Below are 15,017 nucleotides of genomic sequence, written 5' to 3'. Positions count from 1 at the left end.
ACATATTGCAGATTTAGTCTTCCCAGCCTGGTGCAGGTCTGTAATTTTGTTTCTGGTGTCCTTTAACAGCTCTTTGGTCTTGGCCAAAGTTGAGTTTGAAATGTGTGACTGTTTGAGCCTCCTAAAGAAGTTACAGGTCTGTGAGAGCCAGAAATCTTGCTTGTTTGTAGGTGACCAAATACTTATTTTCCACCTTTTTCTTTTTATTATTTTGTCTTTCATAGTTGAGGTATACCTATGATGAAAATTACAAACCTCTGTCATCTTTTTAAGTGCAACTGTGCAAGTTTTCAATAGTTTTCAGTAGTTAGGGCATTGGACTTTGGTTACGGAAGATCCCAAGTTCAAATCCCTTGACCACCAAATTGTCCCTGTTGGGCCCCCGAGCAGGGCCCTTAACTCTCAACTGCTCAGGTATAATAAGAGTCACTCTGGATAAGGGCATCTGCTGAATGCCTAAATGTAGTTTGCAGAGGTAGGTAAGTTAGGAACTTTCTTAACACAACCTATATACTGTATAAGACTGTCAGATTTTAAAAACATGAAAAAAGTAATAAATGTTCATTTAAAATACTTTTAGTTTTATAGAAGATTTACCAGTAGTTGTACAAATGAATAAAATAATTCATAAACAACTTAAATATTTTACTATCATTAGTTAAATGACAATGTAGAACTGGTAAATGTAAGAAGATTTATTGAGAACTTTGACTGAAATTTTGGCCAGTGTCTGGTTAGTGTCTAGATAGACAGCACCCCTAAAGACTTAGGTGGGAGTTCTTGAATAGAATGGAGGAGATGGATGAGGCAGTGGGTGTGGAAATTTCATCACACTGAGAGAGGAATGGGATTCTTTGGAAATTAAATATAAAGAAGGCACAGATTTATCCTAACTCTTATAACTCTGTACTGTAGAGGTTAAAAATATTTACATTTATAAAAGGGTTACTGAATGAGCTCAAGCTACAAGTTTAAACTTAAGTCACAATTGTCAGCTAAATTAGAGTGAAAAAGAAGATGCTATAGACGAGATTCTAATAGTGAAAAAAGGATATGTACAGAGGGGAAAAAACATGATACCAAAAACCTTTTGTTCATTTTGTTACACTGTGGTGTCCTCCAATCAGAAATACTTGGATGGCACAGATGGTCTCCAATAGCATCCCGGTTGTCAAAACCATAATATGCACGCATGTCAAGGAAGTCTTCAGGACATAGAGAGTTGCAAGAACTGAAGTTTTAGTTAAAGAAGGAAAGTGTCTCTGCACTACATGGGACAGAGCGTGCACAATGCGGCCATTGTGTTGCCATTCATGCTCTTTTGTTTTTGTGGCTTCACTTCATGCTTTAGAATCCCTCTCAGATGATTATAATTTCATCCTGTGGGATGATAGTTGATATATTTCATGTACTGTTGTCAGCTTAGGCATTTTTTTGGTGAAAGAATGATTTTAAAGCAGAGTTTACTATGTAATTAAAAATTGAAAGTTTATGAATTATTTTGACATTTTTTTTTAAATATTTATAATAGCAAAGCTTGACACACTGTATAATTAGAACAAGCAGTATATCAAATCGAATATTTTAGCCACTGTAGGTTCTATCCTTTGTTTGATTTTAAATGATTTTTGTAAGACATCAGAGGGCATCCAGAATGATCTGGCTTGGTAGTGTACTTCTACTTAGAGTAAGTAACCAAACCGTAGTGTGCTAAACTAATTTCTATTTGACTGTCTGATATGTCTGGGCCCTCTGGGTCTCTCCTGTGCATTAATCAAATTTTCCTTATAGAGGAAGATACATAGCCGCAGAGGATGTTCTTCTGTGGGTTCAGACACAAATCCATTTGATGTAATAAGAGTCAGGCCTGTTTCAACTCTATATACACTTGTGAGATTAACCCTTCATATTATGGTATTAAATAAACATTTGGTATCACTCTTTACATAGCAACAAGCCAATGAATTATGGCAGGCTAGAAAGAACAATTGCTTGTTTGTTTTTATATGTTTCTTCTTCTTTCTTGCCATGAAAGAAAATCCAGAACAATAGAGCATATAGTTTGGACCCTGCTAGTTGAGTGTAAGGCACAGAGACTCCCTTACTCCCTCATCTGTTCAGCAGAAGTTCTGCATCATCAGATCTCTATGTCATCTCTTCAGATTGCACTCCAAAAAGTAATGAAACAATACCCAGCAGCCATCCTGAGGCCATTTGGAAAGCACTGCTTGGGACAGAAAAGCTGTGAAATCATAAAAGAAGCATTTAGGAATAGAATATTATGCAGTGCAAAATTCTAATTAAATTTTTTTTGGATAGAGATCTGGTGACTGTAGAGGGCATTCGAGTATAGTGAACTCATTGCCATGTTCATCAAGAAACCAGTTTGATATGATTTTAGCTTTGTGACATGCTATGTTATCCTGTGGTCATAAAGGAATAGACACTGTCAGTAATAATGCTACAGCCATAATACAGGTAAGCTGTGGGATTTCTGCTGTAGTCTATCTGTTCAAGGTTCGATGTGTTCTGGGATGTTCTCCTGCAAACTTCAGTTGTAGCAAGATACTATTTGAAGTACTGTTGCCTTTCTATAAGCTCGAGCCACTCTTGCTATTCTGCTCTAACCTCTGGCCTTAACGAGGCATTTTACTTTAGAGAGCTGCTGCTCACTGGATATTTTTTCTTTTTCCAGACTATTCTCTGTAAAACGCTAGTACATCCTCGTACATCAGCAGTTCCAAAACTACTCAGACCAGCCCATCTGGCACCAACAACCATGCAACGTTCAAAGTCAATTAATAGTTAAGTATCAAGATCAAATGCCAAGTTCATTGTTCAACATGGGAATCTGTTCGACAAATATTTAAATTTAGGACAACTTATAGATGTATAAAAATGTCTGTTCAGGACATACATAAAACATACATAAATATGAGTAGCCCATAACTGTTAAAGTTCGACCTAATTAAACTATAATATTATCTAAATTCTTTCATACTTTCACCTTTCAAAATGGTAAACGTGACTTAAAGTGATGACCAATTTATGTGATATCATGTGACACTGAACCATCTAAACCTGAAACTGACATTCTTTGAAGGTTACAAGTCTGTTTTCTGAAACTGTTGCAATGATTAATAATGAATTATATAACAAGTGTGATTCCCAGTGAATAAAAATCTGTATGTAGGGCTTCTGTCAGGGTTGTGTCAGGAAGGGCTTCCGGGCTTTTTGAATCAGATGGTTCAAGCTGAAAGCACAATTGCAACAATAACAACAGGTTTTTAAGTGGAGGATCTACATCATATGACATGAACACATGAAGAACACATATTGTAATGTTTCATAAAAAAAATATTGGGATTATCTCATATAGTATGTAAAATAATAATTTTAATACCATGTGGTAAAAACAGGTGTTAATATTTTATGAAGAGCTTTATAACTAAACATATTTATAACTTTTTATCATTTTTTAAATTTTATCATTACTACTGTACTTTGATCAGCATCTGTGTTTACATCCACTAAAGAGCAAAATGATGTTTAATATGAATACGTACTGTACAGTATATGCATATGGAATAAAGCAAACTGCTTTAAGTAAATATTACTTTGAGCATGTGAGCATGAAGACTAATAGATTTGCAGTAATATACCTTTCAATTAATGGATATATTCTGAATCAGTTCTGCCTTGAGGCTCAGAAACAGAGCCACATAAAGTGCAAACAGAGAAGGTTGTTGTTGTATCACTGTCCATGGTGCTGAATCATCTAGAGGGCTTTAAAAAGTTTAGCAAGAAAATTAATGGGTGGTTATGATCATAATTTATTGTTTTTTTCCTGTGGCTATGAAAAACTGTAAGATTTAATAAATTCTTCTATTAGTGTTGACTTAAGTATGATTATGGATGAATTCTGTGTGATTCACTTGACCCAGAAAAACATTATCAGCTTCTTTAGCTGTGATCTATGTCACAGGTTCTGTCTTTCTCTGTGCCACATACAGAGAGAGAGAGAGAGAGAGAGAGAGTGTGTGTGTGTGTGTGTGTGTGTGTGTGTGTGTGTGTGTGTGTGTGTGTTTGTGTTTGTGTGTGTGTGTGTGTGTGTGTGTGTGTGTGTGTGTGTGTGTGTGTGTGTGTGTGTGTGTGTGTGTAAGAGAGAGAGAGAATTCTGTAGTCAGGAAAGGGGTGACTGGTCACCATGGTAACCTCACTACCTGAAGCTCAGCAACATCAGTACCATGTGGGGCCAAAGTACAAAAGAACAAAACAAAACACATTCTCTTATTAACAGATTCTATTTGTTTAAAATGTCTTACTGCAAATATACTATAGCTCTATCTATTCCTTTTTCAAGCTTTTCACCAAGAAAACAAAACAAATAGGTTTGATATGAGAACAACAATATAAATGGATGTTTCCTGGATATTTTAGGTGTTAAACACTCATTTTTAATTTTTTTTCTGCACTGAATTCTGCAGATCTAAATCTACCATGGTGGCTGAAAGTGTTGAGACAATGGTAAATTTTAATGTTTTAATAACTTAAAGTTAAAATAAAATAAAAACTTAAAGTAAAATAATAGCAATAAAGATAATTAGTAATAATTTGTTATTTTATGCAAAGAAATGCATAAAAATGCTATACAACAGTCAATATTTAGTATGAAGACCTTTATCCTTCAAAATCTGCTGGACCCAGCTGGTCACAGACTTAAAAAGTCCTCTGCAGTACTCATGAGTCACTCTCTCAATTTATGTCTTTTTAATTGTTACTTGAAGATTATGTACAGAAATTTGTCACACAAGTTCACAACCCACTTGAGAAATCATTAGTTTTTGTCATTTTTTGTTCAGAGGTAGACACCCTAGCTTTAGAAAGTAAAAGTGTTGCCACATATTTGTTCCATCTATTAACTTAACCAGCTGATTGTAATTATCATAACTCTTCAGCCAGATACATGAGAACTAATTTAGTGACATCACCTTTTTTTGTGCACAAGTAATGTAGTAACTTATATTAACTATAAGAGGGAGTGCTGTTGTACTTTAATTCTCATAAGTTTCTCTATATATTTTTACTTTTCTGCTTTAAAATATCGCCTCTGTTAACTTCCAGGTTCTGGGATTAAATCCCAAATAGAAAATCTAGTGTCCTGATTTGAGATTCAGCAGTGTGCAGTTCATGTTAGCCATGAGCAGAACAACAGGGATGGTTCATAAATAACTCAGTACAAATTCAAAGCAATTGCTAAGTAGACGAAGTGTGATGTCATTACATTATCAGATGTCCTGCCAACAGTTTACTAAATGGTTTTTAGCAAATACATTACAGTAGTTAGACAGTTACAGTAGTTAACTGTCTATTATCACCACTTGTGGAATACTTATCATCCAATCAGATTACTCAGTTGAAATTAGGTTTTGTATACAAATGGATACTGGATACCAGATTTTTGGCACAGTGTGATGTGTCTGATACACTTCTACTGAGAGCCAGCCAGAGAGTCACCTTCTAAAATATCTGAATTACATCGACTACTTGGGAGCAGCACTGGCTCTGTGCCAATATTTTTCCTAAATTATTAAGCTCACAAACAGTCCCACATGGAAAGAACCTATATGAGGATATATGCGCATATATGAAACCTATATGCAGTATATTTGCACATATATCCTCACCTATATGAGGACATATGCGCATATATGAAGCCTATATGATAATATATATGCTGCATATAGGCAAAATTGAGGTGCATATATGTGCATATACAGGCCATATAGTTCTTCTGTATTGCTTCTTTATATCCACATATAAGCCCTATATGTACATACAAGATATGTCTCCTATATAGCTCATGGCAGGATCTGATCATTTTAGCTCATATCTCACTTTGGCAACTGTCATACATGATGCGCTTATATTTTCTATTATCAAGGCAATAACTAAGAACTAACTAAAAATTTTTTAGAATTTCTGTCGCACTTTATTATCTGTTAATGACCTGGCAGGACACGCCCACACGCCAATCACATGGAAATCAGTCCGGCTAATTTACATACTAGGCCACGCCCCCGGACACCGGCATGAAAAACACACACAAAGACAGGCTTGAGTTTACACACAGATTCAGTTTTCTGCACGTTTGGAAGATGACACGCGCTACTACACATCCAAGGAAACTCTTCAGAATGTTCTGGAAAGTGGGAGGAGTTTACATTTACCTCAGAAGAAGACTGTGTGGCTCTGACGACGAACGGGAGCATTTTAAAGAGAGAATAGATCCAACAGGACACACTGGGTAAGTTATTAAGTCTTATATAACTTTTATTCTGATAATATTAAACTAATATTAGTAAATATTTTCCTCACTTCAGCTAGCTCTTGTCAGCTTGTGTGACACATTGGCTTTCAATGCCATTTACATAGTTTAGGTAAATCATGCTAACATGCTGCCTTATGTAGCACAAACATGATATTTCCCGGTGGCTAAGCTAATGCCTTACGGAGTTTACAGATGTTTGTATGATAGCTTTAGATTATGGTTGCTAATATGTATTTGGCTCCGTTTTGGTTAGCTTATAACACTGTTTCATATCTTTATCATTAATCTGCGTTTATACATAAAATCCTATTAACTTTTGGGAAGCTAAGCAAGAATCAGTATGAAACATGAAAAAGTTTCTAAAAGTTGCCAATAAATTAATATTGTGATGTGAAATTATTTTTCAGATTGAAAGGGCTCTGGGGTGTTTTGCCAGGCAGAAGCGTGGAGAGCAGCCTGCCTTGCCACCTCTGCTACTGCCATGGTGCGGAATCTGCTGCTGGGCACCTTCGACTTGGAGACTTTGCTGCAACCTGAATGGTACAAAACATGTTCCTAATCTCTGCTGTCCTTGATTAAAAAAAAAAACAAGTCAGTCATATTCTGTGGAATGAATTATGTTTGTGTGCAGGCATACCATCGTTTTTTTACTTGGCAGTTTTGTATTTTCTTGAACCTCAAGAAAACATGATGTGTATATGAAAAAACTCTTGCTTTCTCCACCTTCATTTTACCCCCCTTTAATAATAATTTTGAAATATTACTTTAAGATGGGAAGCCAACCAGAGGCGATGTGGAGCAGGTGGTCGCGTTTATTAGGCATCGAAGACGGCATAAGGTTGGGCACCCATTATTGTTACTGTATCTGCTTGGGACCTATATACTAATTAATCGCTTGCTGACTTCTTAATTCTACCTTTCCTCTTCTAAAGCCACATTTCTGGGGTATTGCGCTGTAAGGTGTGTAGTCATCTATTTTGTACAACATATAGTCTTGCAAATAACCTCGTGGCACTAATTGTTGTCGTTTGAAGTTTGAATAAATAATCATTTATTATTATTATACTGTCTTAATATTTTTGTCTTTTCTAGATGCTACATTGAAAAAGTGGCCGGCAGCCACCCGAGGGCAGATAGGCACATCTATCAATTCGAAGCTCACGGAGCTTAGAAGGTCCTCAAAATATTTTTTTTTCTTCCTGTTCAGTTTTTTGTCTTATTTTTGTTCTTGTACTATATTTTTGTTCTTTTAATATTTGATTGTTCTTAAGAGAATAAAATAATAAAATTTCTACATTTTGGGCTTTTATTTATGTTTTCTAGCAGCTATGGATTTTTAATAATTTTACTAATATCTAGGTAAACATATAGGTGCATATATGCACATAGGAACATGTATGCATGTACCTAGATACTATCAAAGTTAATGATTCACTACCACTAAGGTATTTTTACAGCTTCCTTATTTAATGATTATTTATTCAGTAATTGTTAGTTAATGTATTGTTATTTAGGTAATATGTATTTTTCATTGTATTACTGTGATTTTATTTTATTTTAAATAATTTATAATGAAGTAACATCAGGAGCTAAGTTGGATTTTTTTTAGTAGTATAGTATTAAGTATATGAGTATATAAAATTTACATTTTATTGATCAAATGCTGCAACAGTTGAAACTTCAAAGAAATGCAACAGCATAAAATATAATAATGTGCTGGACATTTAAATCTTTTAAATACTTTACATAAAATGATATATTGTTAATCAGACTAAAAGACATGTTTTTCCTGCATAATTTATATCAATTATGAGGTGTGTTCAAGTTAGCACAGTCACAGTTATGAGAGTAAAAACTAGGTCAATTTCTCTATATAATCGCCTGCTACACTAATGCACTTATCCCAGTGCTTCACTAGTGCTTGGATACCATCAATCTAGAAAGTTTTCTCAGTACAATGGAGCTACCTGCTTTACATCTGTAACAATGATTTATTATACATTGGACAGAATGATTTTCTCCCCAACTATAACAATCTAAAGGCAGTTTATTGAGGGGGAGCTGACCTCATCTGGACTGTACAGTAAAACACAAACAAATCCAATTCTGTCATGAGAAAAAGGAGTAGAGTAACTGAGAGAAATAAAGATAATTCCACCTTGGACATCATCTGTTCAACCTGCTGCCCTCTGCTAGACACTTAAGAGCAGTTTCTGCTCCAAAGGCATATGAGACGTAAACAGTGCCAAACAGAAAAAACATCCAGTGAGCGGAAGTTCTGTCAGATGAGAAAGTGATTTGAGTTAAAAGAAATGCTATGGTCCCCCAAATAACTTAATCGACATCTAAAAATGTGAAATATGCAAGAGCATATTGTATAGACTATTACATGAGGTACTATTCTTGTTAGGTATGAGGAAAAAATCTGAGGCTGCTGTGAATGTAGGCTTACTAAAGCTGCACAGAAGGAGGAAAAAGTGCTGTTTATTGACACACCATGTGATTGGATAATCGCATGAATGTTCAGATGTACAGGTGTTCCAACTGAAGTAAATAATCAGTGTATACTGTAGTCTTATTAGTCATATGTCACTAGTAAGATGTTTTCCATGCTAAAAGGTGGAATTCCACCGAGTGATTTCTGAGGCACTCTCTTAGCTGAATAAAAAATATTTTTCTAAACTTTTCTGAAAAGTACTTTCATAGATGGAGACAATAGCAAAAATAATAGCTCACTACATAATTTATCTTGCTTAGGAGCTTATACATCTAACTTATTACAGACTATTACAGGTACCTTAAGTGATGTGCCTCCCCCCTCTTTTTTTTTTGTTAAGGTAAGCATCCTACAGTACCATTCATAAGCCTATAGGTTGATTTTTCTGTTATTAAGGCGTTACTGGTGTTTGAATCATAAAAAAGGCATGAAAGCTTTTGCACTCTTTCTAAAAGGTTGTTTTTTTTCCCCTACCATGGTCAAACAATGCTTGCTTGGTTGGTTGCAAGTCCTCCTCTAGCCACCAACATCTGGTTTCCTAAAACTTGATAAAAGACTTATTTTCCAATGGCTTTGATTCATTCTCATCCTTTCATGTACTCTGATTAGTCATCTTAGTTATAGCCTATGTAGCTGGGTTTTAAATATTACAACAATAACAGCACTAAATGTAAATACCAGCTAAAATAAACTGCAAATGTTTGGCTCTATTATGTATTAAATATTATTCGACACACTGGTGTCCTTGAAACAAATAAGTTGTCCATGTTTCATTTGCCTATGAACAATTAAAATTAAATAAACTCTAACATAAAATAAACTATGCTGTGATTAGTAAATGTTATATGGTTAATTTTATTATGGCTGTATCTTTTAATTCTAGCTGGGATTCTACATTTAAAAATTTTTCATTTTCTTAAATTTATTGAAATATTGGAAAATGCATCAAGGAAAAACTCCTCTATGCAATGCCAAAAAAGAAAAAAAGAAATCTTAGAAAAAGTAAGGGAGACAAAAATCTGTATTAAAAACAGGTAAAACAATCACACACAACTAGATCAAACACTAAATGTTTATAATTAAAGTTTCTTATAATGAAGAACTAAAATGACTAAATGTTCTGTCACTGTACAAAAACTAAATTTTGTCATTTTACAGTACATACTTAAGAAGCACATAATGGCCTTAACGCTTCAAAGAAATTCAAAAATGCTTTGCGATAAATAAATAAATAAATAAAAATTAATGGAGTGAACAATAATTAACAATAAATAACAAAATTAAATTATATTACAACAATTAATAAATAAAATGAAATGAAAGAATTTACAAGTTTTTGTTTTGCAGGTATTAGGTAAAAAAAAAAATAAGGAAAAGATATAGTAATAAGGGTTATAGAAATTGTAGGCCAAAGTTTAATAATAAGCTTAATGAATATCTCAGATTATATGTTAGAAGGTGGAAAGATTCTGGATTTCATATCCCCTAAAACACTAATCCTGACCAGGTGTGCCATTAAGAGTAATGGGCGTCCTTTAAAATGTTATGGCAATAAAAAAAAAAGGTTGGGAGCCCCGGATTTTAGGTTCTCAAGGGGCACAGAATATCTAGCAATGCCCCTGTTCCTGTGTCTGGTGTAAGTTATAAAGTTTTCACTGAATGAGCAACCTTTGCAAAAATGCTTTTCCTGTATAGTATGACGTATAACTGCACTAGGATAATAAACTGCACTAGGATAATAAAAGGATTAGCATCAACAGCAGACATGGGAAATTATGAATATTTAATGGACAGATCAGTGTGCGTGTGCTAGCTGACTGGCTATTAGTAATTGTGTGGTTTGTTTGGGATTTATTATTATTCTTTCACACAGCAAAACTAAACAAATTCTATCCCAAAATTACACTGACCAAAATGTCAGTTACTCAATTTTATTTGTATTTTTAAAACAGCTGTCTAAAAGCAATATCGACCTGGCAGTTATGAAGTCATTTGATTATTGACAGGGGAGAAAATAACTGGCCTGTGGCTAAATCACAGGTGTGCTGAAATTTATTATAACTGCACTCCTAATCATAACACATCAAAATCAGTTGAGCTTTGACTGCTCCAGGAACTGAGTCTGTTGGTTTATCTTTCTGTCAGATGTTAGTATGGTTTTAAGTCAATATTTGTCTCTTGGGGATTGACCACATGTTCTTAATGTGATTAAGGTCTGGGGAGTTTTCTGACCATGAACGCCAAATTTCGTTTTTCTGTTCTCTGATCCACCTACAGTAGATATTACTTTTGCCTTATGACAATGTTACATCACGCTGGAAAAGGCAATGTTCATCACCAGAGTGTTGTTGGATGGTTGGGAAAAGTTGCTCTATGAGGATGTTTTTGTACCATTCCTTGTTCATGGCTGTGTTCTTAGGCAAAATTGTGAGTGAGCATACTTTCTTGGCCAAGAAGCAACCTCACACATGAATGGTCTTAGGATGCTTTACTCTTGGCATGACATTCTTTGCATGACACAGACACTAAAATCCTTTTTAAAAAAATAAGAAATGGCTTCACTAGGACACCTTAAATTAATTTATCAGCATTGTGTAATACAGTCTTAATGTAAATCATGTGTATTTTAATATACAGTATGTGATCATGTGCAATAACACACACACACACACAAACTCACTTATGCATGAAGATGCATACATACACATATACACACACACACTTACATATACATATATACAAGTTGACTGTCTCTTCTCGTCCTTAGCGAGTCCAAGTCCATTATACTGTTGGCCCTGCGTTGACATGCATATGACAAATAAACTTGAACTTTAATACACTTGAACTAATTGTATACCATAATAACACCTGACAAAAATATCTAAAACACTAAAGCAGCAGACTTTGTGAAAATTATATTTGTGTTATTCCTTAAAACTGTACTTTATGTGGGTTATATTGCTTCAGAAGTTCAGCAGGATGAATCCGAGCTCAACCATTCCGAGCTTTATGCCTTATTAACAGTAGGCTTCTATAAACCTGAATAGACACCCAGTGTAAAGTTGATTGAAAAACTGGAATGATTTGATCAGAATGAGAGTTTACACTGATGGTTCACTGAAAACTGCTATTTTTTTTTTTCACTCATTATGCATAAGATCAGGTTTGAGGTTATGAGAGGTCGTGCTGCTCTGCGTGCTGTCCTCTTGGTTGCGCCCATATAATGATATTGAACTGCGGTGTTAGAAGTGCGCGCATCCAGAGCGCACACCAGCGAGCTGCAGGCACGCACACACACACACACACACACATACATGACATGTATTCATGACAGCTTGTCGGGACAATCTCGTTTGCTCTTAATTGTTTGATGTATATGATAAAGAGACGTTAGTCAGAACTTCTATAAAACGCGCGAGCGCATTGAACGGCATCTCCGGCGCGCGCTTGGGGGGAATCCACTGAGCCGAACGCGGAATATTCTTTACCGTGAGAAGAGAAATCATGACCGTATATAATCAAAGTGGTGGAGGTGGTGTGTCGGAGACCCGCGGAGACTCGGAGACCCCGGCGAAGTTGCTGTTTGGGATTGGAACGGATAACCTGGTGACGCTGCTGGTCTTCGGGCTGATCTTCGCGCTCGGCGTGGTGGGAAATTCCCTGGTGATCGCCGTGCTGGTGCGGCGCCGAGCGGCTCAACGCCGCGGCACCACTAACATCTTCATCCTGAACCTGGGCGTGGCTGACCTCTCCTACCTGCTCTTCTGCGTGCCCTTCCAGTCCACTGTCTACATGCTACCCACGTGGGTGCTCGGCGCCTTCATCTGCAAGTTCGTGCACTACTTCTTCACGGTGTCCATGCTCGTGAGCGTGTTCACGCTCTCCGCGATGTCCGTGGACCGCTACGTGGCCATCGTGCACAGCCGGAAATCCTCGTCTATCCGCGTGGCGCGGCACGCGGTGCTCGGGGTGCTGGGCATCTGGGCGCTCTCACTGGCCATGGCCGCGCCGGTCGCTTACCATCAGCGCATCGTGGAGACCGAGGATAACAGCACATTCTGCTGGGAAGTGTGGTCAGATCCCAAATGGAGGAAATTCTACGTGGTGTGCACGTTTGTCTTTGGCTACCTGTTGCCCCTCATCCTGATTTCTTTCTGCTACGCAAAGGTAATCATTCTGCCTGACTTGGAAAAGTTTGAACAATTATAAGATATAGAATACATTCATAATCCTTGTCCTGGACAATCTACTGGTTTTCAACAAGTTACTGCTTTCCCCTCCTCTGTCACATCCACTTCAATAAAAAAAGGAGTTAATTAACTAATTAGTTCAATCAGGTGTGCTGGGAGCTGAGAAAACAAATTGACACTACAAATTGGAGGGCAAGGGTTGAGAAATCTGAGACCAGGGTTAAGAAATCACTGTGTTCCTTTTTCCCTCTTACTATTACAGTGCTTTTTATATACATATTATGTAGTCTAGTATGTATTCATGTATATATGTATGTATGTAATTATTATTATTATTCTATTATTGTTAACATATAATGGAATAGAATGTAAGGATTTAACTTCTATCATGGCATCTTATGCACCACTGTAATTATAAAGAAATAATTTAAAGGTACTCCAACAAAAGATGTCCACCAATGGTTAAACAAGTACAGCTCAAAACCTTTTTAGATAGTGTGAGTGTATCTTCCCAAATAATGCAAAAACATACAGTACATTTGACTGTAAAGGTAAATTTCACCCACACACACACACACACACACACACACACACACACAAAGCAACAACATAAGACCATGTTAATAATATGCGATCTTGGGTGAAAAAAAAAAAAAAACATGCACATGTCCATATATGGAAATAAAAGGATAGTGAACGAAAAAAAAACATCTGGAATATGTGAAGAGTCAATATAACACATGAAGTCCGAAACCTACATGTGTAAAATGCAAATGTGGATCTGGATTTTCTATAAGGTCTTGCACACAAAGCATGTAAATAATGTGCTGCAAACAACATGCCATGGTTGAATTTTTGTGTCAGGGACTTAAGAGGATGGTCTGCTATTGATTACGTTGCTGTAATGCAGAAGTTTAAATCCCTAGGATGCTTAAATACCTTTAACAACTATTATGAATCATCTTATTATTAACTTACTTTTTTAACAAACCTGTTTAATTGATATCCATGCAGGTACTCAATCATTTACACAAAAATCTGCGAAATATATCTAAGAAGTCAGAGGCATCAAAAAAGAAGGTGAGAACAATTGTAAAGATTGCATTCTATTTCTGTCAAATTTTATATACAATCTTTTTAATAGGTTTAAAAAAGTGAACATACTGTAGCCAAGCATAAAACTGCGCATAGTAATATTAATAATGCTGCATAATAATGCATAGTCAATTAAGATTTTTCAGCATAAGTAGTGTATGTGTTCAATTTACTTCTTAACTTTCGACTCATGCATGTCTGTTCTCAGACAGCACAGACCGTTCTAGTGGTGGTGGTGGTTTTCTGCTTATCCTGGCTGCCCCATCACGTGGTGCATCTCTGGGTGGAGTTTGGTTCGTTCCCTCTGAATCAGGCGTCCTTCCTTTTCCGTGTGGCTGCTCACTGTTTGGCTTACAGCAACTCCTCGGTCAATCCCATCATCTATGCCTTTCTTTCTGAGAACTTCAGGCAAGCCTACAAGCAGGTGTTCCAATGTCAGGTGGCCAGTGAATGCCCAACACATGATGCTCGAGAAACACGGACCAAGTTGGAGAAAGTTCCACCCACTAACTGCACAATGGTTTAAATGACTAGACCAGACTAGACTTTGTATTGCTCATTTAGCGCTGGAGATTGCTTCAGATACAAGTGGCAGATGTAGTGGACAAGATGTTTTTTGTCCTGAATTAAAGCATGCTATCACATTTGTGATTCGTCATATCAAGTCAAGTATTATGTTAGTTTTTCGTTATGGGCAATTGAGTGCAGTAGGTGAAATATGCCAGATTTCCAATTTCCTGATACTTCAACAAAATTTATGAGGTTAAGGGTTCCCTCTTACTGGTTAATTTATGTTATCCTTATTTAAATGTTTTAAAAATGAAGAACTTTTTTTCATGCACACACACAAACACACATACATTAACAGAAAGGCTGTTTTATCGAAAACATTTGCAAGGAACAA

The 15,017-nt window shown here is 36.1% G+C and overlaps 1 protein-coding gene across 1 annotated transcript; it reads left to right on the top strand.

Moving 5' to 3' along the window:
- Nucleotides 1-12,317: 12,317 nt before the first annotated feature.
- galr1a (galanin receptor 1a) lies at nucleotides 12,318-14,639 on the top strand. Its single transcript, XM_053493030.1, has 3 exons — nucleotides 12,318-12,995; nucleotides 14,033-14,098; nucleotides 14,322-14,639. Exons 1-3 carry the CDS (start codon nucleotides 12,333-12,335, stop codon nucleotides 14,637-14,639), a joined length of 1,047 nt encoding a protein of 348 aa, XP_053349005.1. The 5' UTR covers nucleotides 12,318-12,332.
- The last annotated feature ends 378 nt before the right edge of the window (nucleotides 14,640-15,017 follow it).

The sequence above is a fragment of the Clarias gariepinus genome, chromosome 3, assembly GCF_024256425.1.
Source record: "Clarias gariepinus isolate MV-2021 ecotype Netherlands chromosome 3, CGAR_prim_01v2, whole genome shotgun sequence".
Classification (NCBI taxonomy): Eukaryota; Metazoa; Chordata; class Actinopteri; order Siluriformes; family Clariidae; genus Clarias; species Clarias gariepinus.
Note: the sequence above shows the minus strand (reverse complement) of the source record. Positions and strands in the feature narration are given on the sequence as shown.

What these genes read in the sequence shown, in the direction of transcription:
- galr1a (XM_053493030.1), top strand. Translation starts at nt 12,333, where the DNA reads ATGACCGTATATAATCAAAGTGGTGGAGGTGGTGTGTCGGAGACCCGC. An exon ending in TTTCTTTCTGCTACGCAAAG is followed by an intron (nt 12,996 to 14,032) that starts GTAATCATTCTG and finishes ATATCCATGCAG; the next exon opens with GTACTCAATCATTTACACAA. An exon ending in CAGAGGCATCAAAAAAGAAG is followed by an intron (nt 14,099 to 14,321) that starts GTGAGAACAATT and finishes GTCTGTTCTCAG; the next exon opens with ACAGCACAGACCGTTCTAGT.